Source organism: Alexandromys fortis, unplaced genomic scaffold (genome assembly GCF_014885135.2).
Source record: "Alexandromys fortis isolate MF-2015 unplaced genomic scaffold, M_Fortis_MF-2015_v1.1 scaffold_195, whole genome shotgun sequence".
NCBI classification, from domain to species: Eukaryota; Metazoa; Chordata; class Mammalia; order Rodentia; family Cricetidae; genus Alexandromys; species Alexandromys fortis.
The window spans coordinates 2,732,048-2,755,994 of record NW_026068105.1 but is presented as its reverse complement, the minus strand read 5'-3'; the positions used below and the strand labels follow the sequence as shown (position 1 = coordinate 2,755,994).

Genomic DNA, 23,947 nt, shown 5'->3' with positions numbered 1-23,947 from the left:
AGAAATATACATCAGGATGGTTAGGCAGCTAGACTGAAGAGACTTACTTGGCCTCTTTATAAGAAATGGTTTAAGACTTCGTTGCATAATTTTTAGCAGTATAAAGTACTGGGAAACACCATTGGCTAAGAACCAGCCTATTAAACTGCCTCCACCTCTATCAAGTAGGGCAGGTGGTGTGTGTGTGTTTTAAATACTTAGTTGCAAAATTCTGCCTGTCACACAAAGGCATTCCTGTGGAAAATGTTACTGGTTACAGGGATTCCTTTAACCTAATTCAATTGTTGACAACTATCCTTCAGTTGTGAAACTTCCTTATAATAGGTAAGGTAATAGGAGATAGATGCATAGCTTACAGACGGACTGTGCAGTTCTTATTTAATAAAAACATAGTCACTGTAACAGCTTTAAAGGTCGGTTCTGTAGCTGTGCTATTTTAAAATTAAAACTAAGCACTCCCGGTGAACCAAAGGTCTATGGACAGAAAGAAAGTCTACCCAGCAGGTCATTATTTGGGCGACAAGGCTTCGTGTACAGGAGCCTGTAGAAGTTACTCCTGTGCTGCCTTTCTAGGACCTTGACATCGTCTTTGTGCTGCCTGCTTCGCTTTTAGAGCCTCAAACCTTTCATAGTTCTTTCCAAATACTTAACTCCTGGGAGGCTTTTCTCTTTTCACAGTGTTTAATGAACTTGGATTGTAATATCATGCTGTGCCAGTAGGTGGTGCCACCTGCTAATAGATTTTTCTTCCAAGTTCCTTAAAACTTTGGATTAAATTATATACAATTATTAACTGTAAGAATACATATTTAAAAAGCAATTGTGTCTCTTATCACTTAGAATGAGTACTAGACATCTGGTTCTATGCAGTATAGATGTGAAGTGTGTAGGCAGTAATATTGGCTCCTAAATCTCCATATTTCAACATACAGAGATAGGATCCCAATTATACTAAACTGTGACCTAGATAAGCCGTCGGGTGCATGCTGGGGATCCTCTTAAGGCATTATGGGAGGGAGGGAGCTCTTTCTAGAGCATGAACGAGTGTCTTCACCATGGCTGCTGAGGTGCTTGCTTTGCTGGGAAAAGCTGGGAAGAGACTGGCAGAATGGCGACTTCGGGAGTTAAAACTTCCCCAGGTGATGAAATAGACAGGTTTGGCTAATCTTAAGAGAGACACACTCAATGATCAGTTGTACTCATGAAATACTTTAAAGCAAAACGATAGCAACTTAAATGTACATGTTGGTGGAGGGGAATGTGTGTGAGCATGTGTGTGCTTCTGAATGCGCACAGATACACATGTGCAAGCACACACACATACACACACGCTTGTACATTCTCCAAGTTTTTAATTTTGCCGAGTTTTAAGTTTGATTATACAAATTATTTGGTATTGATTAAAAATGACCGTTGTTTTAGTCTTATAATTTGTGTTTGAGTCTGACCAGGGGAGCCTGGTCTATGTATTCCATGGAAAGATTTGGTGTTAGCTAATCGCAGCTCATTTATTGTCTTAAAATGTTAGCATTTTGTATGTTTTAAAGTTAAGCTGTAATGTATCTCCTTAAAGGTTGATCTTGTTTACCAAGTGTAGGCATCCATTTTGTATGTGACCATTCTCATGTTTCAAATTCAGAATAGCTATAAGAGTATGTGAAATAATTTTTTGTAAAGCACTCCACCCTTTTATAAAATCCTTGATGATGCAACATCTATTTAGAAATATGATCTTTTAATGTATAGCAGGTATTCTTATCTGTTTAATCTGTTGAAATTTTATAATTTTATGATTTAATGTTTGGTAGCTAGGACTTTGGGCAAATTATCTTTAGTTGATGTTTAATTTCTTCATAAATAGTATGTGACTTGAAAATTTGACTAAAATAATATTTGTATAGTTGATTGTTGATTTTCAAATTGATTTACTAAGCATTTTCATAAAATCTTGGTGCAGTGGTTCTCAACCTTCCTAGTGTTGCGACCCTTTAATACAGCCCCTCATGTTGTGGTGACCTCCAAACAGCATTATTTTCGTTGCTGCTTCATAACTGTAATATTGCTACTGTTGATGAATTGTAATGTAAATATCTGGTCTGCCACTGCTGTGGGGTCGCAACTCCCAGGTTGAGAACCACTGTCTTAGCGTGAACAATATACGGTGCTGGTTTGTTATGGTGGTGGCAGATGCATTGATCTTTGCTTCGTTTTGTTCATTTCTAAAACTTTAGTAAAAAGGATCTTGGCATTAATCATCTTAAACTGGTATTGCATCACACGCTTCTGGTGGAGAAATTTCTTTTAAATTCAGACTTTACACAGTATGTAATGTTTACTTTGGGCCCTAGAGCTGGATGTATCGCTAATGCTTTTTGTGTTTAACCTGTCTCAGGGTGTTTGAAGTAACTGGAATGAAATACTTACCAAATCTGACGTCAGAACAAAAGTAAACCAATTGTATCTAATTCTTCACTACACCTTTTAGGATTTTCTAGCCATCTGAAGGGCCTTTGGCCTTGCCCAGTGCTTTTGGATAAAGGGCAATCAGTGCTCTCAGACCATTGCCAGTGTTTCTTCTTGTATGAGGCCTGCCACTCTCGCCTGCTTCGAGCTCCAGTCTGAGCAGATGGTAGAGATAAGGACTTGCAAGTGAATAACTTGAGTCTACTCTCCCCGGCTGTGCTAACTTTGGCTAACTGTACCATCCCTGAGTTTCCTCTAGCTGTAAAGATACCACCTTAAATTTCCCTGACTAATCCAATGACCATGTCTGTCTAAGACTTTCCCACAGTAAATACGTATGAAAATGCTCCCCACCTGGACTAGCAGAGGTCTGAAGCCACAATGAACTCTTCCCATGGGTGGATCCTATTCTGAAACGGAAGTCCATCACCTGGCTTCAAGGACACACAACTCAGTTTGGACCCTGTTAACATGGGGGTGCAGTGTGCTCTTCATACAGGAAATGGCAGCCTACCTTCCTGCTCTTATAACAGCAGTCAGTCTTTGCGCTCTGCGCTCGAGAGTCTTTCTAGTTTTATGTTTTCATTAAACAATCAATAACTTTTCCAAGTTCATTTTAGTTACCAAAGATTTTAATAGCATTGTGTTTTCCAGAACTTTGACACAATATTATCTTAATGTATAGCTGAAGTTAAGTATATTCAGGTTATTTTGTTTGTAATTTCAGTTTCTAATCCACACCACTTCCGTGTATGTTTTTATTCAGTACATTTATTGAACAGCTCTTGGAGTTGGCGAGGTTTCAGCAGCAAACTCCCTCTTCATGAAGTTTCTATTCTAATGGAGACGTAGACAGTAAGCATGAAAAATAGGACCCAGTAGTTTATTAGTGGAAGGTGGTGAGGAGAAACATAAAGCGAGAAAGGGAGTGTTTAAATGGGGTGACTAGGGAAGGTCTAACTGGGAAGGTGATATTACTTGATTAAATATAGAAAGTAGGTAACAAAAAAAAATAACGTACGTGGGTATCTTAGGAGAACAATTCAGGCAGAAAGAATAATACAGGCAAGCCCTGAGTCACAGCATAGTATAGACCAGACAGTAATGAACACACGGGACTGGAGCAGTGTGCCAGGGGAGGGCGCAGTAGGGGCGAACTCAGAAGCACACTCTAAAAGAGGCAAGGCTGGCTAAGACACAGCTGTAGAGAGCGCAGTGACTCTGCTTTGAGCCTGCTGAAATTTGGGTACTTAAATGACTTTTACCATTGAGAACACTGTTGATTATTCAAATTGGAAGTTTCAGGGGACTTTCGGGCTTATTTGGGAATCATTACCATATGTGATATTTCAATCTGTGAGAGGAAATGAGATCAGCACAGGTATGACTGTAGCTAGAGAAGCAATTAGGATTGACCACTGTACTATCAAGGGATCAGGGAAACGAGGGAGAAGTAAGGAAGGCTTGGCAATGCCAGCAAATAGGAAGAAAGTGAAATCTGCTGTCTTGGGGAGTGAATGGAAGAGATTTCAGGCAAGAAAGGAAGCTGCTGCGTTAAAGGGTGGCTGTGAAGGAAGATGACTATGGGGCTTTAACTGTACTCTGGGTCAAATGGTGTGGAGGTTATTGGTGACACTGGTCATAGAGAGCACCTTAGATGTGTTGTGGGGGACAAAGACCCGAGTATAGTGGGTACCAGAGAAAACAGACATGGAAACTGGGGGCGATGGAGTACACAGACAGTTCTTTTTTAGAATTTCCTTCTTTCATTCATCCTTCCTTTCTTCCTCCCTCCCTCCCTCCCTTCCTTTCTCTCTCTCTCCTCTCTTTTTTTTTCCTTTTTGGTTTTTCGAGAGAGGGTTTCGCTGTGTAGCCCAGGCTGTCCTGGAACTTGCTGTGTAGACCAGGCTGGCCTCGAATTCACTGAGATCCACCTGCCTCTGCCTCCCAAGTGCTGGGATTAAAGGCATGCGCCACCACTGCCGGCTTTTTTTTTCTTTTTTTTAAAGATTTCTAAAGAGAAGAAATGGGGTATAGCTGAGAGTTAGGTATTTAAAAAAAGGATTGTTTTCAAGATGAAATAAATGCTAGGCTGTTAGAAGAATGCCAATGGGAATGATTAGTAGAGCAGCAGATTGACTTGTAGACAGGCGTGATGTCCCGATAAAGGGATGGGAACACTGGCAATGGCATTTCTTCCCGTCTTAGAAGAGAGCTGAGCTTATGCCGTAGATACATGGAAGTGAGTTCATTGCTAATGATTCAGGACAGCAACTGAGAATAGGAATGTAGAGGAGTAAATGGAGATCTGAAGACAAGGCAGCAAATTGAGAAGCCTAACGCAGGGGTTTCTGTGTATCTTCAAGTGAAGCATTCGGCACAATAGTGTGTTCCTGCGAATTAAGCCACCTGGGCCCAGGTGCAGGTTAGCGTGTGATTTAGCTGAGTCAGTAAAGCAACCCGAGTGAGTCCTGAGAGTAGGGCAGAGGCCAGTTCTGATTACTCGGGGATTTACGTAAGGAAGACAAAGCGTTCTTCCCCTCAAGAAAACTGCGACGTTGATAATTCAGATGAAGCGGCTGCCGCAGATCTTTTCAAGCTTTTACCTGTTCGAAGCCACACTTGATAGCAGACACTGAGGCCAGACATGACTTCTCCTCGCTCAGTCCAGCGTGCTCATTGTCTGAGATGCCAGATTTGTAGATAACAGTTCATTTCCCCTAGAACAAGAGCAGAATAGTTATCTTTTTTTGTGCTAAACACTGAAGATTATTGTAGAAGGTATTTCCCTTCTACCAAGACTTAAAGCCAGCATGTACAGGACATAATATATTTTAATTATTGCTATTATAAATGATTTAAAAAATACAATCTATTTATAGTCTAATATATAAGTGTCTGAGTTCATTTTCTATTTCTTTGTATTTGGTGCCCTAAGTTTGATAATTCCTTATTTGAGAACGGGGTGGTACTGTCCCTTAGGGACATCGTATAAATTTAAAGACATGCTTATTGTCTTCAACTATTGTCCCTGAAAATGTATATACTCAAATATTTTTTTCAAGTTGCTTCTCTTTTGTACTTTTTTATACAGCTATTAAGCTTGTCTCGGACTGACTGTCTTTTACGACTTTATCAAGGAGTAACAAAACACCTTTGTTACAAGAAAGAAATGTTGGAGCCAGTCTGGTGGCACATACCTGTAGTCTCTGCACTTGGGAGACAGAGGCAGATGGATTTCTGTGAGTTCAAAGCTAGCCTGATCTATGTAGTGAGTTCTGGGCTAGCCAGGAATACACAGTGAGACCCTGTCTCACAAAAAGATGTTGGTCTGTGCTTTAAAGTTAGCCGCCCAGATGTGTGGAGGTGATGATGTAATAAAGTAGCAGTGGGGAGGGGAGGCATTTTTAGTGATGTGGAAAAGTAGATGAAGGGATGATTAGTTTAGACTTAGGCAGGTAAAAAGTTTCCGATGGAAGAGTGATCTTGGGTGTTTGAAGGCTGGGCTCTGCAGATGCTTGAAAGCTTACTTGAGGTGAGTGACTAGACAAACACGCCAGGGAGACCAAGAAAGCAATTTCTAGGTTTAGTGTAAATCAGAATGGAAAATTGGAAAATCCCAGTTAAATCATTTAGGCCCACAATAGTAAGGTAAAGGTTGTCTTCTATTTGGGTTCTTGAAGTGTTTTGAGGAATTCCATGAAATTATTTATATATGGTACATACTGAAACCCAGTAATCAAGTTTCTTGTTCATTTCACCATACTGAGGTTCAGCTTGCATCTAGCAATCAGCAATCCCTTGTGGACTCTTGGCCATTTTGTGTTCCACTGAGCTCTTCTTCCGTCACTTGTGTGTACACAATGTAGTGTAGTTGAGGGTCACACCAGTGCTTTAGGAGTGAGGTTCCGGGGACTTCTGAGATCATAGGACATTCTAAACCTCTCCTTCACCTAGCATAATTCCAGGGCGGTACATGGGCAGTCCACATGAGTTACTATTTAAAGAAATTATTTAGCTGTTCTCCCTGCTCCCACACCCCATCCCAATTTGAACAATACTAGATCTATCTTATACGCTGACTGCATATATGAGTATGTTAACTTATAGGGCTAGGACTTAACACTGTTTCAGACCTATGCTTCTCCCAGGCAGTTGGTACAGTTTTGAGCACAGTATAGTCACTAAGAAAGAACTCTATGATTGTATTCTTCCCATTTGGGGAAGATGGTGATCAGCATTATCTCTCAGAAATTTACCTTAATAAAGAAGAAAGGATAATATCTCTTGGGTCTTCTTCGCAACCTCATGCATAGATGAGAGCATGAACGTAGTATTGTTTGCCTGATTTAGAGAAGAGTATAGAGTACTCTTATGACTCAACACAGAAAAAATGAAATTCATAAGTTCTTCCACTTAAAAAAATGTTTGTCAATAATGACAAAACTTGAAAATGCCAGCATTTCATGCCAGTTGCTTCATATTTCCATATCAAATCAGTTATAGAAACTAATAAAGGTCTGAATATTTAAATTAATTGTGCTACCAACTTGCTAATATTCTTTTGTTTTTTTTTTCTATTCTCTGCCTGGTTCGTTGTCTTACCTACAGGTGTACTTTATTGTCGGCTTCCAAAGATTACTAACTTTTATCTGTATCACTAAAATTGAACTACCTTGGCTATACTGCTACTCTTGCTACTGCTTCCATTATTGCCTTCTGCAGAAACCTAAGGCTTTCAGAAGCCAAAGAATAACAAAAATAGGCGCCATATTAGAAGCCTTTCCACTATGAAACTTAAGCTAAATGTGCTCACCATTATATTGCTGCCTGTCCACTTGTTAATAACAATATACAGTGCCCTTATATTTATTCCATGGTATTTTCTTACCAATGCCAAGAAGAAAAACGCTATGGCAAAGAGAATAAAAGCTAAGCCCACTTCAGACAAACCTGGAAGTCCATATCGCTCTGTCACGCACTTCGACTCACTAGCTGTCATAGACATCCCTGGAGCAGATACTTTGGATAAATTATTTGACCATGCCGTAGCCAAGTTTGGAAAGAAGGACAGCCTTGGGACCAGGGAAATCCTTAGTGAAGAAAACGAAATGCAGCCCAATGGAAAGGTTTTTAAGAAGGTAAAGCATTTGTGTCTTCTTTATTTGTTTTAATGACGGGTACAGGCCTTTTATAATTCTTGTCATAAACCAAGTGCACTTTAAAAATGCTGGCCCTGTAGCACAGGCCTTGGTAATGAACTCTCAGAGGCCTCATAGTTTCTGAGTATTAACATAATGGGTTTTTCAGAGTTCCATGTTTTGAATAGTATTGCGATTGCTTGCTTGAGTAAATACTCTGATAGCGGAAAATGTCTTACTTTTAACAGTTAATTCTCGGGAATTATAAATGGATAAACTATCTGGAAGTGAACCGCAGAGTGAATAACTTTGGAAGTGGACTCACTGCACTGGGACTGAAGCCCAAGAACACCATTGCCATTTTCTGTGAGACCAGGGCCGAGTGGATGATTGCAGCACAGACCTGCTTCAAGTACAACTTTCCCCGTGAGTGCCTTGTGCCTTTGACGGGGGCGGGAGGAGCATTGCTTACATGGGTTGTCTGTTCTGAGATGCTTCTGTGTTCAAGGTGGGCTGATAATATAACTCATTGGTAAAGCATTTTTATAGCATACTTGAGATCCTGGATTTGTTCCTCAGCACTGAAAAAAGAACAATTACACAACACACACACACAAACACGCACACACACTTGAAACAAAGAAGTGGTCCTTAGCTAATTTTCTGTGTGATTGTGTCCAGAAAAACATGACTAGGGGCTAAGAAGATGGTTTGGTAGATAAAACACTTGCTGTGCAAGCATGAGGATCCGAGTTCAAATCCCTAAAACCAACATAAAGCTGACTGTGGTAGCATAAGTCTGCACTCTTAGCTTTCCTAAGGCAAGATGAGAAGCGGAGACATGAGAACCCTTCCTTGGAAGCTCATGGGCCCACTAGCCTGTATGTACAGCAGAACAATAGCAGTAAGAGACCCTGTCTCAGAGTGGGAAGTGAAGACCAACACCCAACATTGTCCTTGGATTTCCACACACAAACATACCACGGGCAAATATGTGCCCATACACACACATGCACGCACGCATACACACTTAGTACACACACAGAATAGATAAATTAAAAATAAACTAATTGCTACTCTTAAGGATATCAACTTCTAGGAGTTAGTTTGGGAACTGAGACCTAACTATGTATAATTCAGGATTTCATTTTTAAATTAGAAATGAATGATAACTAGAGACTGTTACAGCAAAAGTGATTGCTTGCACATATGTAGTTCATTTTTGCACTTTGAACCCTCTTCTTTGACTTCCTTCATTTTACATACAAAGTCGTTCGCCAGCTAGAACTGGCATTAGAGAGAGAAATGGAGTAAAACTGGGTCATGTTTCGTGTAAATGGAACATTCTCCCACAGCAGTTTCTGGTTGATAGGCATTTGTTTTTGCCATTGTACAAGCAATACATTTGTTTCAAGATTTTTAGTTTTAATTTTTGTTTCTATGAGTATATGCCTACATTTTATGTAATTGCACTGTGTGCGTGCTTGATGCCCAAAGGCCTGGAAGTGGAATTGCTTATGGGTGGGTGTAAGCTGTGGATGTTGTGAACTGAACCTTTGTTTGCTGCAAGAGCAGCAAGTCTCTTAGCCACTGAGCCTCTAAAACCTCAGGGACTAAGTTTTAAAAATTGAGTTCATAGACATGCCTGTTGTACCCTAAGTATTTGGATTTTTCAGGAAATAGAGTCCTGAAGGTTAAGTGTAGGAATCAACTTCCATTTCAAACAAAGGTAGATGCTACAAAAATGTTCTCATATGTCCTGATCACTCACCTTCAACAAACAGTAGTGAAAGGTGCCTGCTACTGACTGTACGGACTATTTCTAGTTACTAGCTGAAAGCCAGATCTCCCTGTCTGTTCTAAGGTCAGCGGATGTTACTCAGTTTTAACTGATTTTGCTGTTAGTTTCTTCTATAGTCTGGTGAGTCCTCTGGAACAGATCTACCAGTCTCACCCAAAGTATGGAGATCACCAATGGGATTAGAAATTGAACCCACTGGGAAAGCTTTTTGGAAGGAGTAAGGGCATTGTTTGTGGGTGACCTTCTGACTTGAGATCTTGAAAATTTTCAAAAATTGGCTTATCCATTCTTTTGGGCAATGAGCAGTAAAGGGAAGTCATTGCTGGGCTGACCTCTGACCCGACTTCTCTCCCAGGGCCTGTTGACTTTAAATATCCCAATTTGATTCCTGGGAATTTGTATGACTAAGTTTGAGGTACCTGGAGACTATGAAATCAAATCACATCATAAAGTACTTTTGTGTCTGTGGTGTTGCTGTCCCTAAGGCCTGGCTTAAATAACATATCAGCCTCAAAGGTGTTAAGTGTACAATTTTCATGTTTACTTTTTATTATGTAGTCGTGACTTTATATGCCACACTTGGCAAAGAGGCTGTAGTTCATGGACTAAATGAATCTGAGGCTTCCTATCTGATTACTAGTGTTGAACTTCTGGAAAGCAAACTGAAGGTGAGTATGAAATTTAATTATTTTAAATTTTAACCAATATATAAAGACATGCTATGTGTATAATATATGTGGTACCATGTGATATTTCAATATATGATCACATTCTGTAATACTCAAAACATCTTAAAACATGTTCCCATACATTTTTCATTTTTTATGATGAACACAGTGAATATACTTTTGAGCTTTTTGAACTATATGGTACATTATCAGTATAGCCATTTTGCTATGCAGTAACAGCCTATCTTCTTGCTCCATATTCAATTTTAATTTAGTATCCATTAATCAGCTTCTCTATCCTGCCACTCCCCCTGTACTAACCAGTCTCTACTAACAACTATTCTACCTTCAACTTCTTACATTCCACATGGATGAGATTATATGCTGCCTACTTTCTGTGTCTGACTTATTTCACTTACACTAATGATCTGTAGCTGCAACCAAGTGGTTGTAAATGGAAGGCTCTCGTTCTGTTTATGTCTGAATAGCTTTCCAGGGTCTATGTGTAACGTGTTTGCTTTATCCATCCAGCATTTGATAGACTATACGCACTCCTTGACTATTGTGAATAGTAAGGTATTGAACATGAGAGTGTATATGTCATTGACATAGTGGCAGGATTTCTGATAGTAAGATTGTTGTAGTCATACAATAATTTTATTTTTAAGTTTTGGAGGACCTTCTGTACTGTTTTTTTATATATATAATGGCTATGTTAGTGTAGATTTTCATCAACAGTGTAGTGCAAGGATTCCCCTTTCTCTACAGACTTAGTAGGAGGGCCTTTTGCCTTTTCCGTGATAGTCAATCTCTTGGGAGAAAGGTGAACTTTCATGTGGCTTGCATTTCTCCGATGATTAGCGATGCTGGAGATTTTTTCTTGTATGTGCTGCTTGTCTGTATGCCTGTTTGTGAGCCATTGATGTAGCTGTTTTCCTTCACTTGGTCTTTGGCTTGTTGCTGCTGAGTTTCTGGATATAAACTATGTGTCACATGCAGGGTTTGCCATATTTTGTCCTACCCTGTAGCCTCTTAGCATTCTGATTATTATTTTCTTTACTGTTCAGAAACTTTTCAGTTTCACATAATGCCATTTGTATGCTTGTTTGTTTTTTGTATGCTTCTGTGGTTTATCCAAACACTAAACAAAAACAGCAACAATGAAAGAGACCTTTGAACTTCCATGTCCTGAAACGTGTTTTCCAGTCTGAACCACCTCCCCGGGCCCTGTTGAGCCTCCTGTAGAAGCAGTTATTCTTCACCTTCATCTTTTGTATTGAAGTCCATTTTAGCTATCTCACTTCTTTGTTATTTCTTTTCTTTGGCTATATTTTTGGGTTTGATTCGTTGATTTCCCATGTTTTTGAGACTTGACAATGGTTTGTTGCACTTTCTCCTTTTTTTAATGTAGAATTTGATTTACTATAAACCTCAATTTTGATACTATTTTTTGTAGCCTGTACGTTTTAATATTTTATATCATTTTCATTTGTTTCAAGAAAATTTTAAAGTTTGTTTTTGATTTTTTTTCCATTGTTTAAGTTATTTAATGTTTGTATTTGTGTACTTTATAAGACTTATTCATTATTGTACTGTGGTCAGAATAGATACTTGACATACTTTTCACTTTAAAAGTACATTGGAACTTGTTTTGTGTCCTGTTCAATTGTTTGTCATTGATTATGTTCCCTGCATTGGTAAGTGGGGAGGGACATGGTGTAGGGAGTATGGGAGATATGGGGAGGAGAACTACAAAAACACATTTTGTTCAAAGTATCATGCTATGAAACACATGATATAGTGATTTAAAAGTGAAAAATTGTTTTAAGAAGAAAATGTTTATTGAGCAGCTGTTGGAAGTTTTGTAGGTGCCTATTAGGTTTATTTGTTCTAGATTTTGTTGTTATTGACTTTCTGTATGGATAATTTGTCCATTGCTCAGTGGTTTTAGGCTGTCGCTGTATTGAAATCAGTCATTCTCTTTCTGAATACTTGTTCTATGCATTTGGTGCATATATATTTAGAATTGTTTTCCACTTGCACAATTGATCGCTTAGTTTTTTTTCTTTATTCATTTGTGGGGAGGCAGATACCACCATGTACATGCCTAAGTTAGAGAACAATTTGAGGGAGTTGCTTCTTTCTACTCTGTAGGATCTGGAGATCTAACGCAGGGCATCAGGCTTGGAGGCAAGCACCTTTACTCATCAAGTCAAATTTGCCAACCTTGATTACTTGATTGTCGTTTAATGAATTCCTTGTTTCTTTTTACTGATTTTGATTTAAAGTCTATTTTACCTAATATATAGTATATGCATGTCCTTTGAACTGTGAGTTTCTTGTATGCACCATATATTTAGGTAATCATTTATTTATTTATTTATTTATTTATTTATTTATTTATTTTTGAGACAGGGTTTCAAGATAACTTTGGCTATCTTGGAACTAGCTCTGTAAACCAGGCTGACTCACAGAAATCCACCTGTCTCTGCCACCTGAGTGCTCAGATTAAAGGCGTGCGGCACCACTGGCCAGCTAGGTAATCTTAATCCATTCAGTTATTCTGTCTTTTGACTTTAATCCATATGCATTCCAGTTAGCTATCAGAAGGTAGGGCTTTGCTACAACCACTTTGTGGGTCATTTTCTAGTTTTGTTAAGGTCTTATCTCCCTCCCTTAAAATCCTGTGTGTGGTTAAGTGGTTTACTGTAATGACATATTTTGGACCCTTCCTTTTTATTTTTGTTTGCCTATCATTGGTTTTTGCTTTGTGGTTACCATGGAGCTTACAAAAGTACATTTTGTGACAAGCTACATTGAAATGTTAAGAGATAGGCATATGATCAGAATGATAAGAAACAAAAAGAAAATATGCTATTAAGAAAAATATACATGTACTCCTTTTCTGCTGCATTTAAAACTTTGTCTTGTCTAGTTTTGTATTTTTTATGTTGCCTGTCCCTTAGTACCTTAATGTAGTTGCTATTATTTTTGAATGTTTTGGTCTTACCACTTTTCATCCTAAAGCGATCGGTGGCGTATTTAATATGATTACAGTATTAGAGCATTCTGAATTTGTCTATAATTACCACAGTGAAATTTACTTAGTGAACATTTTCTAGTCCTATCAGTTAATATTAATTCTGATAGCCTGCCAAATTGAATAGCTTGGCTTTTATTTCCATTCAACAGGCGGCCTTATTAGAAATCAATTGTGTTAAACATATCATTTATGTGGATAATAAGACTATCAATAAAGCAGAGTACCCTGAAGGGTTTGAGATTCACAGCATGCAATCAGTAGAAGAGTTGGGATCCAAGCCAGAAAACTGTAAGTAAATCAGTTAATTTCCTCATATATTCGTGTTTGTTATTTTAGCAGATTAATAAAAGAAGTGCCATTAGTAAAAATGCTTGAAGTAATGAAGATTGTATATGACTGGAATTTTCCTTTCTTTTCTCCTGAAGAAGGCAATCTTGACCGAATTTCTTGAAGACAGCAAGCAGAGTTTAGGTTAGAGATGAGGAAGGTTTATTTTCTTCAAAAACAATGGTTGGAATATGCATTTGTATCATGGAAAAGAAGCCCAGAGGACAAATATTTTAATCTTTTTACTGCTCTGTAAAGTAAGCATGCCTGTTACTCACTTTAGAAGAGTATACATCCTTTGAAAAGACAGTCCAGAGCAAGGCAGTGCCTCTTCTGACTTGATGCACAGAAATGTAAGAGATCCGTGGAGATTGATACTGTGAGGTTGAGCTGATACTGTGAGGTTGGTGCGTACTTGACTGGGAAGTTGTGATCAGCAGGGTCTGTTACTGTCCGTTCTGATGATTCACCCGAGCATGACACAAAAGCCCAGAAGATATCTTATCTATCCTCACAGTTTTGAGTCAACATGAATCGCTGGCATCCATATGTATCCAGGATAGATAGGATTCATATATTTTGGGGATACTAGTTTACCTGGAGAGTCATTATCATAATGTACCATCATACTTGCAGTTAGTATATATAGAGATAGTAGATATGTTGTAGTCTGTGATACCTTACCTGAGTAGGTAAAGTATTATTATGAGGACAAATTTTGCATGCTTACTCAGAAATAGACAGATGAGAAATGTTATACATATTGTGTGCCTGGTCTGAGAAGCACATACTGTGCCAGCAAGTACCAAGTTGCTGGTGTTCAGTCAATTTTCAGATGGGTCTTTGTCCCGGAGCCCACCAATGGCAATGAACATCCTGAAGGAGCAGTCAATATAACCTGTTTAAGTATATAACTTTGACTTTGGTCCTTTCAGTGGTATACCTTGTCGTCACCCCCACCCCATACAGAGTTTCTTTGTGTAACAAGTCTGGGTTGTCCTGAAACTTGCTCTGTAGACGAGGCTGGCCTCGAACTCAGAGATCTGCCTACCTGTCCCTCTTGAGTGCTGGGATTAAAGGCGCACACCACCATGCCGGGCCCTGAACCATTATTTAGAGCTAAGGAATCTACACAGGATACTATCCTCTCAAAGCCTTCCCAATTCTGTAACTCTGTGAAAAGGCTTGATCAGAAGGGGCTTAGGTTGAAAATCCTGAAAATAGACCAGATTGAGTTTGAAATCTTTCAGTCAACCAGAATTTGATAACCGTTTTTACTGTTTATTAATCCAGGCTAATTTTTGAAATCTGTGTCATTATGTAAAATGAAAATACCTTGTCAAGTAATTTACCTTTTAAAGTGAAGAAAATGTACTTTTTTGTTTGTGTAGCAAGCATTCCTCCAAATAGACCGAATCCTTCAGACTTGGCCATTGTCATGTACACCAGTGGTTCTACTGGCCGACCCAAGGGAGTGATGATGCACCATAGCAATCTGATAGCTGGAATGACAGGCCAGTGTGAAAGAATACCTGGACTAGGGTAAGAGGGTCACTCACCTTCTTTAGAAATATATCCTGAACTCATTTAAGTTAGGAATTTAAAATGTCTTTCCAACGTGGTTAATCTTGTTTCTCTTACTTTATTGTAGCCCAAAGGACACATACATTGGTTACTTACCTTTGGCTCATGTGCTGGAATTGACAGCGGAGATATCTTGCTTTACCTATGGCTGTAGGATTGGTTATTCTTCTCCACTTACATTATCTGACCAGGTGACAAACTCTGTCTTTGTTCATGCTTTATTTAGTACCAAGGTCCCTGTAGCATTAAACATAGCTTTCCATGAATAATGTGGTACTAGCGTTGATTCAGGCCAATATTTTAAAATTACTTTGAAGTAATTACTTTCATCTTTGTATATTAGATTTTACTCTGGAGAACTTATAATGGAAAATAGATTCACTGAACCATTGGCGTACTGTTCAGGACCTTTAACTGGCTCCTGGGAAGAGGTGTACATTTTAGGGTCTAGTTTTCTTTTGAATGTATTCTGGACCAGTGCCGCTAGCCCCATCTTTAAATAGAAATTGATTAAAATTACATGTACAGTTTTTGCTTTCTTGTTTTATTTAGCCCCACATTTCAGGTTCCTCATACCTATGCGACCAATCGCTATCGTGTTTGACAGCACAGATATCAAATATTTGGCCTTTGCAGAACATTCTGTTGGCTAGCATTGTAGCATCTCCAAGGTCCGCCCTCAGCTTTACATGGACTCAGGTTCTGCTTTCTCTACTGTTCATAGCAGAAAGCCCAGCAGTAGACAGCACTCACCCATAGTTTAGGCACATTTGAAATCACACACAGAAAACCGCTTTAAGAAGAGAAAAACAATTGCATTCTACCAGTAGAACCTATGCGATACTTCTTGTGGATTTCATTGCTTCTCGAGAGCTAGTTTTCTTTCTTTTATTAGACTGGTTCATGTATCATTTATAGGAGATTATTATTTTTATCTACTTTTTTTCAGTGAATGACTTTATTAATCTTTTACCTGTGATTAATCTGAAATTTGAAAACCCAAGTGTTATTTATGCATGAAAGAAATTGTGCACATTGTTGTGTATATATATATATATATATATATATGCTTGCTGCCACTTGGCCACTGGCATGGTCCTTACTGTGCTACTAACCAGAATATTATCAAATTATTATTTCTTTTTTATTTTTATTTTTTTGATTTTCGAGACAGGGTTTCTCTCTAGTTTTTGGTGCCTGTCCTGGAACTAGCTCTTGTAGACCAGGCTGGCCTCGAACTCAGAGATCCACCTTCCTCTGCCTCTTGAATGCTGGGATTAAAGGCATGCACCACCACCGCCCTGCCAAATTGTTATTTATGTGTGATGTTAATTGATGTCCATAGTGGTCATTTTGAGTTACATTTTTGCCTACTGAGTAATCAAAGAAAATTAAAAATGCCTTCAAAGTTCCGGGTATGGTGGCACACACCTTCAGCACAGGAGGCAGAGGTGGCTAGCCTGGTCTACAGATTGAGTTCCAGGACAGCCTTGGCTACACAGAGAAACCCTGTCCTGAAAAACCAAAAAAAAAAAAAAGTCTTCAATTCTGTTTTAGTGATAAGTCTCCTTTAATGGGGCTTTGTAAAAATTCTTAATTCATTAACATGTCCAATTCTATTTTTATCCTGGATCAGTTTCTCTTCTAGGGAAGGCTGTGATGTGCTAGAAACGAAGCCAACAGAGTAAAATAGAAAAATCATGTACTCTTTGCATTTACACTAGATGCTGTAATAAAAGATTAAATTCTATGTGTAAATTCTGTCCTTGTTATTAATACTTGAATTAGACCCCGACACATGCATTTTTGCTAACATCTGTTTCCCTAATTGTATTTTCTTTTTCATTAATGTAGTCCAGCAAAATCAAGAAGGGAAGCAAGGGTGATTGTACTGTACTGAAACCCACTCTTATGGCTGCTGTTCCGGTAAGTACAGAAGGGTCAGACAAGTAGAAAAGAGTCACTCACACAAGGTCTTGCTTACACTTCTAATTTTTTTAAAAGGTAATCCCTTTAGGTATTTGTGTACACTGGCAGAGTAATTTTACTTTGAACTGTTGGCATAGATGATCCTTAAAACCATAGCAATGACAACAAGGTTGGAATGTATACTGTGAGTGCTTGCTGATGCTTGGAAATTCAAGATGAATTAGAGCAGTGGCACGGTCCTAATATCTTAAAGCAGAAATGTGCTGTCTAGATCATTTTGTTTAATCTTGTAACTAAAAGCTAAGGCAGTCCTGCGGCATTGCCGAGTACCGAGGCAGCATTTCCAAGGTTCTGGGACAGGTTGGTGATAGAGCTGCATCTAAGGGGCAGGCAGCACCTCTCGCTCACCATACCACATGATACAGTATCTGATCTGTCATCTTCCTGTAGTGCTTCCTAAAGAAATCTGCTGATTTCCCAAAGCTCCCAAAAGAGTATTGTTCTATTTCAGATTTGTAAAATTCTTTTAAGAGTACTGGCTGCTCTTCCAGAGGTCCTAAATTCAATTTCCAGCAACCACATGGTGGCTGACTATCATTTGAGATCCGGTGCCCTTTTCTGGCTTGCAGACATACATGCAAGCAGAACACTGTATACATAATAAATGAACAAATAAATAAAATATTTTTAGGAAATGGCTAAGACCCCTGCCATATTGTAAGAAAGTCACACGTCATAGTAATAAAAAGAAAAGTATCACGATTTGATTCACACAGGTATTTTTCTGCTATATGAAAGTACAGAAATTTATTTGAAATGATTTTTTTAATTATGAGAACTGAATGAATTCTTTCCATATTAAGATTTTTGCACACAATTTTTTAAATTTGAGAATAATACAGTATATTTTGATCATACTTTGCTCCACTTCCCCAATTACTTCCAGATCTACTTCTATATTATCTTCCTACCCACCCAACCTCAAGTTTTTGATTCATTTTATTGTTGATGATGTTGTTTCGCTTTAAACTATTGAGTCCAGTAGTTGTGCCCAGTTACTCTTGGCAGTGGGACCTGTGTAGTTGAGTTACCCAGGGTTACACCATTGAAGAAATCTGACTCTCCCTTTTCCAGCAGCAAATGCTTCTTAAACTGCCAGTAGGATTTTCTGCCTTGCCTGCATGATGGGATTTTGTTTGGCTTGATCTTACATAGATCTTTGACATGTTGCAATCACTGTGGGTTGTTAGATGAAACTGCCCAGACATGTCTGTATTTCTTAAAGTTACTGCCACTTCTGTCTTCTATGGTCTCTCTACCTTCTCTTTTGTGAAGATCGCTGAGCTTGCTTGCACCCCCACCCCAAGCATCCACAGTCTGTTTTCTTCAAGCTGATCAGTTGAGGATCTGTTAATCACTTTAGGGGTTTATTTTGTTTTTTAAAGATTTTAGATCAACTTAATATCTTGAAACAAAGTAAATCTTACACTTACATTGAGTCTTTTTACAATTAAATTTTTGTTTTTATTTTAGATTGTGTTTGTTTATAGGGTGCAGAATGCTAATATCTATTATCTTTAGTTTCTTAGATGTAGTGAACAAGTCAGTAAAATTTGTTCTGTAGTGAAGGAAATAGGTAAGTCCATTATTCTAGATAGTCCTCTGCCTAAGAGGTATCAATGTATCATCAAACCAAGACTGTCTTTAGTGATGATGTTGTAGAAGGAGCTGAGCAGGCCTGCTTTTCGTCCCGCCTGACTCCCACATGGTTAGCTTTACACCCGAAATAATCACAAAAACTATATTCTTTTAAACACTGCTTGGCCCATTAGCTCTACCCTCTTCTTGGCTAATTCTTATATCCTGATTAACCCATTTCTAATAATCTGTGTAGCACCAAGAGGTGATGACTTACCGGGAAAGATTCAACATGTCTGACCCGGCGGCTGGCTCCATCGCATCTGACCTCACTTCCCTTCTTCCCAGCATTCTGTTCTGTCTACTCCACCTACCTATGTTCTGACCTATCAGGCCAAGCAGTTTCTTTATTAATTAACCAATGAAAGCAACAGATAGACAGATGACCTTCCCACATCATGTTGTAATTTCTTTCAAATTGTTGAATGTTTTGTTCATCTTGCAGGAAATCATGGATAGAATCTATAAGAATGTTATGAGCAAGGTTCAAGAGATGAATTATATTCAGAAAACTCTATTCAAAATAGGATATGATTACAAATTAGAACAAATCAAAAAAGGATACGATGCACCTCTTTGTAATCTGTAAGTACATTTCAAAGACCCTGTAGTTTGAACCTGTATCGTGTTCTGTTTAGTATGATGTAGTCTGGAATTCAATATTTGATAGTTTCCAGTCTGGCTTCAAACTTCTTGACCTAAGTGGAACCTGCCTGAGCTTTCAAAAAACCTGGCACCTTGAGCATGTATCAACGTGCCTATAAAGTTTTGTGTTTTGAAATCTAAAAGTTGACCGAGTAAATGGCAAATTCACTTGGCAAATTTATTTAGTTTGATTACCATTATGATTAAAACCTCAATTTAGTCTGTATTCTCAGTCCTACTGTTTATACAAGAATGAATAGACTGTGGACTCTGAATTTGATACTTTGACTAATTTTAATAATGAAAAGTAATTTTAAATGGGTCTATTAAAACTGAGCTGGATAGTGGTGGTGCACACTTTTAATCCCAGCACTCAGAAGGCAGAGGCAGGCGGATCTCTGTGAGTTTGAGGCCAGCCTAGTCTACAAGAGCTAGTTCCAAGACAGGCTCCAAAGTTACAGAGAAACCCTGTCTCGAAAAAAAAAACAAAAAACAAAAAACCAAACCCCCCAAAAAACTGGAATATAGTTTTGAATAAAAACATTGAAGTTTAAAAGTTTGTGTGTATAATATATCCTTGTATGTACTCACTAAAGCTGTTTTCTGGATTGTTCTACATATTATTTTCTCTTTTGTGTTCATAAAATTATAGTGAGTTGATGAACATAGCATTTAAAGTGCAGCAGTGGAGTTTTTCATGAGAAGGCTCAGAAGATGGTTGACTGAATGTTTCATAGAAAGCTTAAACCTTTTCCCTTGACATTTTCTTTTGTTAGCATGTGTCAGAGTATGATCCCAATACTGCACATGTGGATTTGAGCGATGGGATGCTTTTCTGGCTTATTTGCTGTTGTTGCCTCCCATTACCATATTCTTTGGAAATGTCTGTGTTTAGCCCATTTGGAGAACTTTATCACAGTTTCTTGGTTAGCTGGGTACCAAGAATAATATGTGGTGGTGTGACTATCACTTCTTTCCCTTCTTTTCAAGGTTACTCTTCAAAAAGGTGAAGGCCCTGCTGGGAGGGAATGTCCGGATGATGCTGTCTGGTGGGGCCCCTCTGTCTCCACAGACACACCGGTTCATGAATGTCTGCTTCTGCTGCCCCATTGGCCAGGGATATGGACTGACAGAGTCATGCGGTGCTGGCACAGTTACTGAAGGTAAGCATTGATCATGTCCCAGCATCACTGAGACAGCTGAGCTTACTGTAGAATTCCTTTTTTCCTTTTCAAGGCAAACACAATTCCTTTTAAGTAATGCAGGGTTTGTTATAAGCATTAGTTTCATAAATTGCTTAAAGTATCATGTATCTACCCTTGATTTTTAAGCCTCATGATTCTGTCATGTTGGTTTAATTTTCCTTCTGTAAATACTTTTTTAAAATAGTAATTTTGATTCTATCAAAATGTCATATATTAATGCAACAGATTTTTGTCATATCTATACACCACTACATCCCTCCAACTTCCCCTGTGGCTCTCCACTCTTTCTCTCCTGCTTTTATTATTGAGAGCCACAAGTCCACTGATTTGTAGGCAACCTAATAAATAGCCAATAGCTCCTTTGCCAAGGGTGGAGGCTCGGGGATCTTTTGGAATTTTGACTGGCTTAGTCCTGTGCAGGTCTTGTATAGAAAGCATAGCTGCTGTGAGTTGATATTTACAACAGCCATGTCATGTTCGGAAATGATCATTACACACACATACACACAGCCACTGGCTCTTCCCTGCTTTCTACTCCCTCTGAGATGTCCCCTGCACATCAGATGGAAGAAGATGGTTAAAGTTTGGTGATTCTCGGCCTTCCTAATACTGCAACCCCTTAATACAGTTCCTCATGTTGTGGTGACTCCCAACCATTTTTGTTGTTACCTCATAACTATAATTTTACTTCTGTTATGAATCATAAAATTATTTTTGGAGGTAGAGGTTTGCTGAAAGTGTTGTGACCCAGAGGTTAAGAATCAATGTTAGAGATGATTCCTTCATGACGGAGCTCTCAGAGATCCTTACACTAGGCACTTAAAGCCATTATGGTTCTCTGAATTAACCACTACCCACTGCAAGAAGAGGTTCCCTAGCCAAATTTGAGAGCAGCACCGATCTGTGGGTATGCACTCAAAATAGAAAGTTTAATGATAATCGCCTTGTACAGTCATGGTCTTGGAATGAAGTGTCCTTCCTATACCCCACTTTTTAACTTTGTCTTCTGTTACCTTCGATTTCCAAAGGCAGGGTGTCTCAGCCTTGAACCTATTCACATTTTTGGACCACATAATTCTTTGTTTTTGCCTTCTCTTGTCCACTGAAGGGTGTCAACAGTCGCATTGCTAGTAGTAACCTGCTCACCATATTGTCAAAATGAAACCTATCTCCAAATATTGCCACCTGTCTCCTTAGCATACAAAAACTCATGCCAGGTTGAGAAACATTTCTTCTGGTTTGAACCTGTGTGGGTTTGTAATGCCTCACAGTCTGAATTCATATCTGCATTAGCCCAGTTGATACCAGCTGGTAACGGGAAAATTTTCTTCAATAGAGTATTATATTCAAGGACAGGCCTCGTGCTCAGGAGTCTAGACAAAATGGACTTTTGTGTGCACTTTTGTGTGTGTGTGGGGGGGGGGCATTTCTGCAGCCTAGGTACCTTTTTTGGGTCAGATTACTATCACTTCCTACTGGTTATGTCCAAAATTAATACTCCCTTTCCAAACTGTCAAGTTATTGCTAAATTATTTGCCTGTGTCAGTGTTATTACGTCTTTAAAATCATTCTCAGAATTAATCAACTTTGAAGTCTTCAAACTGTTTACTGTCTTTAGCTTTCATCAGGTCTTCCCATTTGTTCACTAGGTTGATCTTTCCCACCCTTACTACTTCAGTTGGCTCTGAAATGACAGCCCTTACTCCATCCTCTGCTTTGATTTGGCATATCTACCCCACGCACCGCATGGCAGATCAATTGAATCTAAACACACCTTTACCTAATTTTTAATGTGTATTCCATCTAGCGCTCATGCATCTATCTAGCCTGTCTTCTCTCTCTCTAGGCAAGTCAATCGTCTCTCTCTTGACATAGACTTTGGTTCATAACCTCACTATAATATATTTCTTTTCTTTTGGAATGCCAATGCCCTTTTTGTTGGCTAGTCATAGCCAGTCATTATTGTCCAACTTTTATAAGGTCTTTTCTGGCTATATCATTTCCCACTGGTCTTTCTGGTACCCAGAGTCTTACAGTGCTTGTTACAGAAGTCTCCAGATGAAAGCACAGCCAGTGAGCAAAGCAATGCAAGTACTCCCAGTGCAGATTAGAGAGTGTGGTCCTAATAGAGGGAACATACTGGGAGATTTTAATGTGTGTGTGACTATATCTGAGGTAGATGTATCCATGGGGATATGGTGAGCATAAGCATTATGGAATGGATTTTTTTTTTAATTTTTGGGGTTGTAATCTAATTAAACATTACATTTTTTTCTTCTCTTTAGCCCCTCCAAACCCCCTTTATCCCCCTCCACAATCTCCTTTGTTTCTTTTCTCCCTATGATTGCCTAGAAAACCCCACAAAATGGGAATGTGAGTTGTCAAAAGTCACAATGTAAATGACATTGTGAATCCAAAGTTTTTTTGAGGATCCTTAGGTTTTGCACATTGTGGGAAAATGTCTTGGCTTTTGTTGCGATGGGAACAGCCTATGCTGTGAAATATCAGGGACATTTAACCGCAAAGGACATTCTCACTATCATGAGACACAGCATCCAAGACACAGCTGCAGCTTTCCTGGTTTTCTTGTGTTTCTTGGTTTTCTCATATCTAACTTCTTTTTGAGACTACTCAGTGTCCGGTTATTGATTTCAGGACTGTCTGTGGGATAAGATAACTGGTAATTTTCCAACCTGGAGCTATTTGGTAAAGGCTGGAGTCTGGACTTGTCATAGGCTCTTTTTAGTGCTGACATCCTTCTAGCTTCTCAGGTCATTTCTGTCATCACTTGTACATGCAGACAAGGACTTACATGTTCTCCATACTGTTTCACATACATTTCTCCCTGGGTAGCTTGCTGATGATCAGGTCTCTGAGGGCTGGGTCTATCATCTTTTGTATGTTAGCTCACACTGCTTAATATAGTACTGGATTCAAAATAAGCCATCTGTGAAGATGAGATTATTGCTGGGAGTAGTCACAGATTGCCAAGGAAGGGCTAATTAATGCCATGATGATGATGATGATGTTTGAGAATAAATAAAAAGTTTCTTGACCATTCTGTTTGTGACAAGTATTAATAAACACATTTAATCTCTCCAATATGCACTTATATGAAGTCGGTGTTTTTATAGGTAAAGAAATGGAGACTAAGAAATTCATAGCGAGGGGACTGGAGAGATGGCTCAGAGGTTAAGAGCACTGGCTGCTCTTTCAGAGATCCTGAGTTCAATTCCCAGCAACCACATGGTGACTCACACCCTTCTGTAATAAGATCTGGCGCCCTCCTTTGGCGTGCAGGCATACATCGAGGCAGAATGTTGTATATATGTATATATTTATTTACTATGGTAAATAAATAAATCTTTTTTATGTATGCTTGGATATTTTGCTTTTTTTATTCATTTATTAAAGATTTCTGTCTCTTCCCCACCCCCACCTCC

At 38.7% G+C, this 23,947-nt stretch overlaps 1 protein-coding gene across 6 annotated transcripts in view; it reads left to right on the top strand.

Moving 5' to 3' along the window:
• Window positions 1-23,947, top strand: part of Acsl4 (acyl-CoA synthetase long chain family member 4) — a 75,837-nt gene that overhangs the window by 33,773 nt on the left and 18,117 nt on the right. For 2 of the 6 annotated variants that reach the window (XM_050124009.1, XM_050124010.1), the window contains exons 3-11: window positions 7,368-7,604; window positions 7,853-8,030; window positions 9,964-10,073; window positions 13,266-13,404; window positions 14,835-14,985; window positions 15,095-15,218; window positions 16,882-16,953; window positions 19,100-19,239; window positions 20,290-20,462. In XM_050124009.1, coding sequence (XP_049979966.1) covers window positions 7,377-7,604; window positions 7,853-8,030; window positions 9,964-10,073; window positions 13,266-13,404; window positions 14,835-14,985; window positions 15,095-15,218; window positions 16,882-16,953; window positions 19,100-19,239; window positions 20,290-20,462 — 1,315 coding nt within the window. In that variant the 5' untranslated portion in view covers window positions 7,368-7,376. Of the gene's footprint in view, window positions 1-7,074; window positions 7,605-7,852; window positions 8,031-9,963; window positions 10,074-13,265; window positions 13,405-14,834; window positions 14,986-15,094; window positions 15,219-16,881; window positions 16,954-19,099; window positions 19,240-20,289; window positions 20,463-23,947 lie in introns of all 6 variants that reach the window. The other 4 variants (XM_050124007.1, XM_050124008.1, XM_050124005.1 and 1 more) reach the window with 2 other exon arrangements.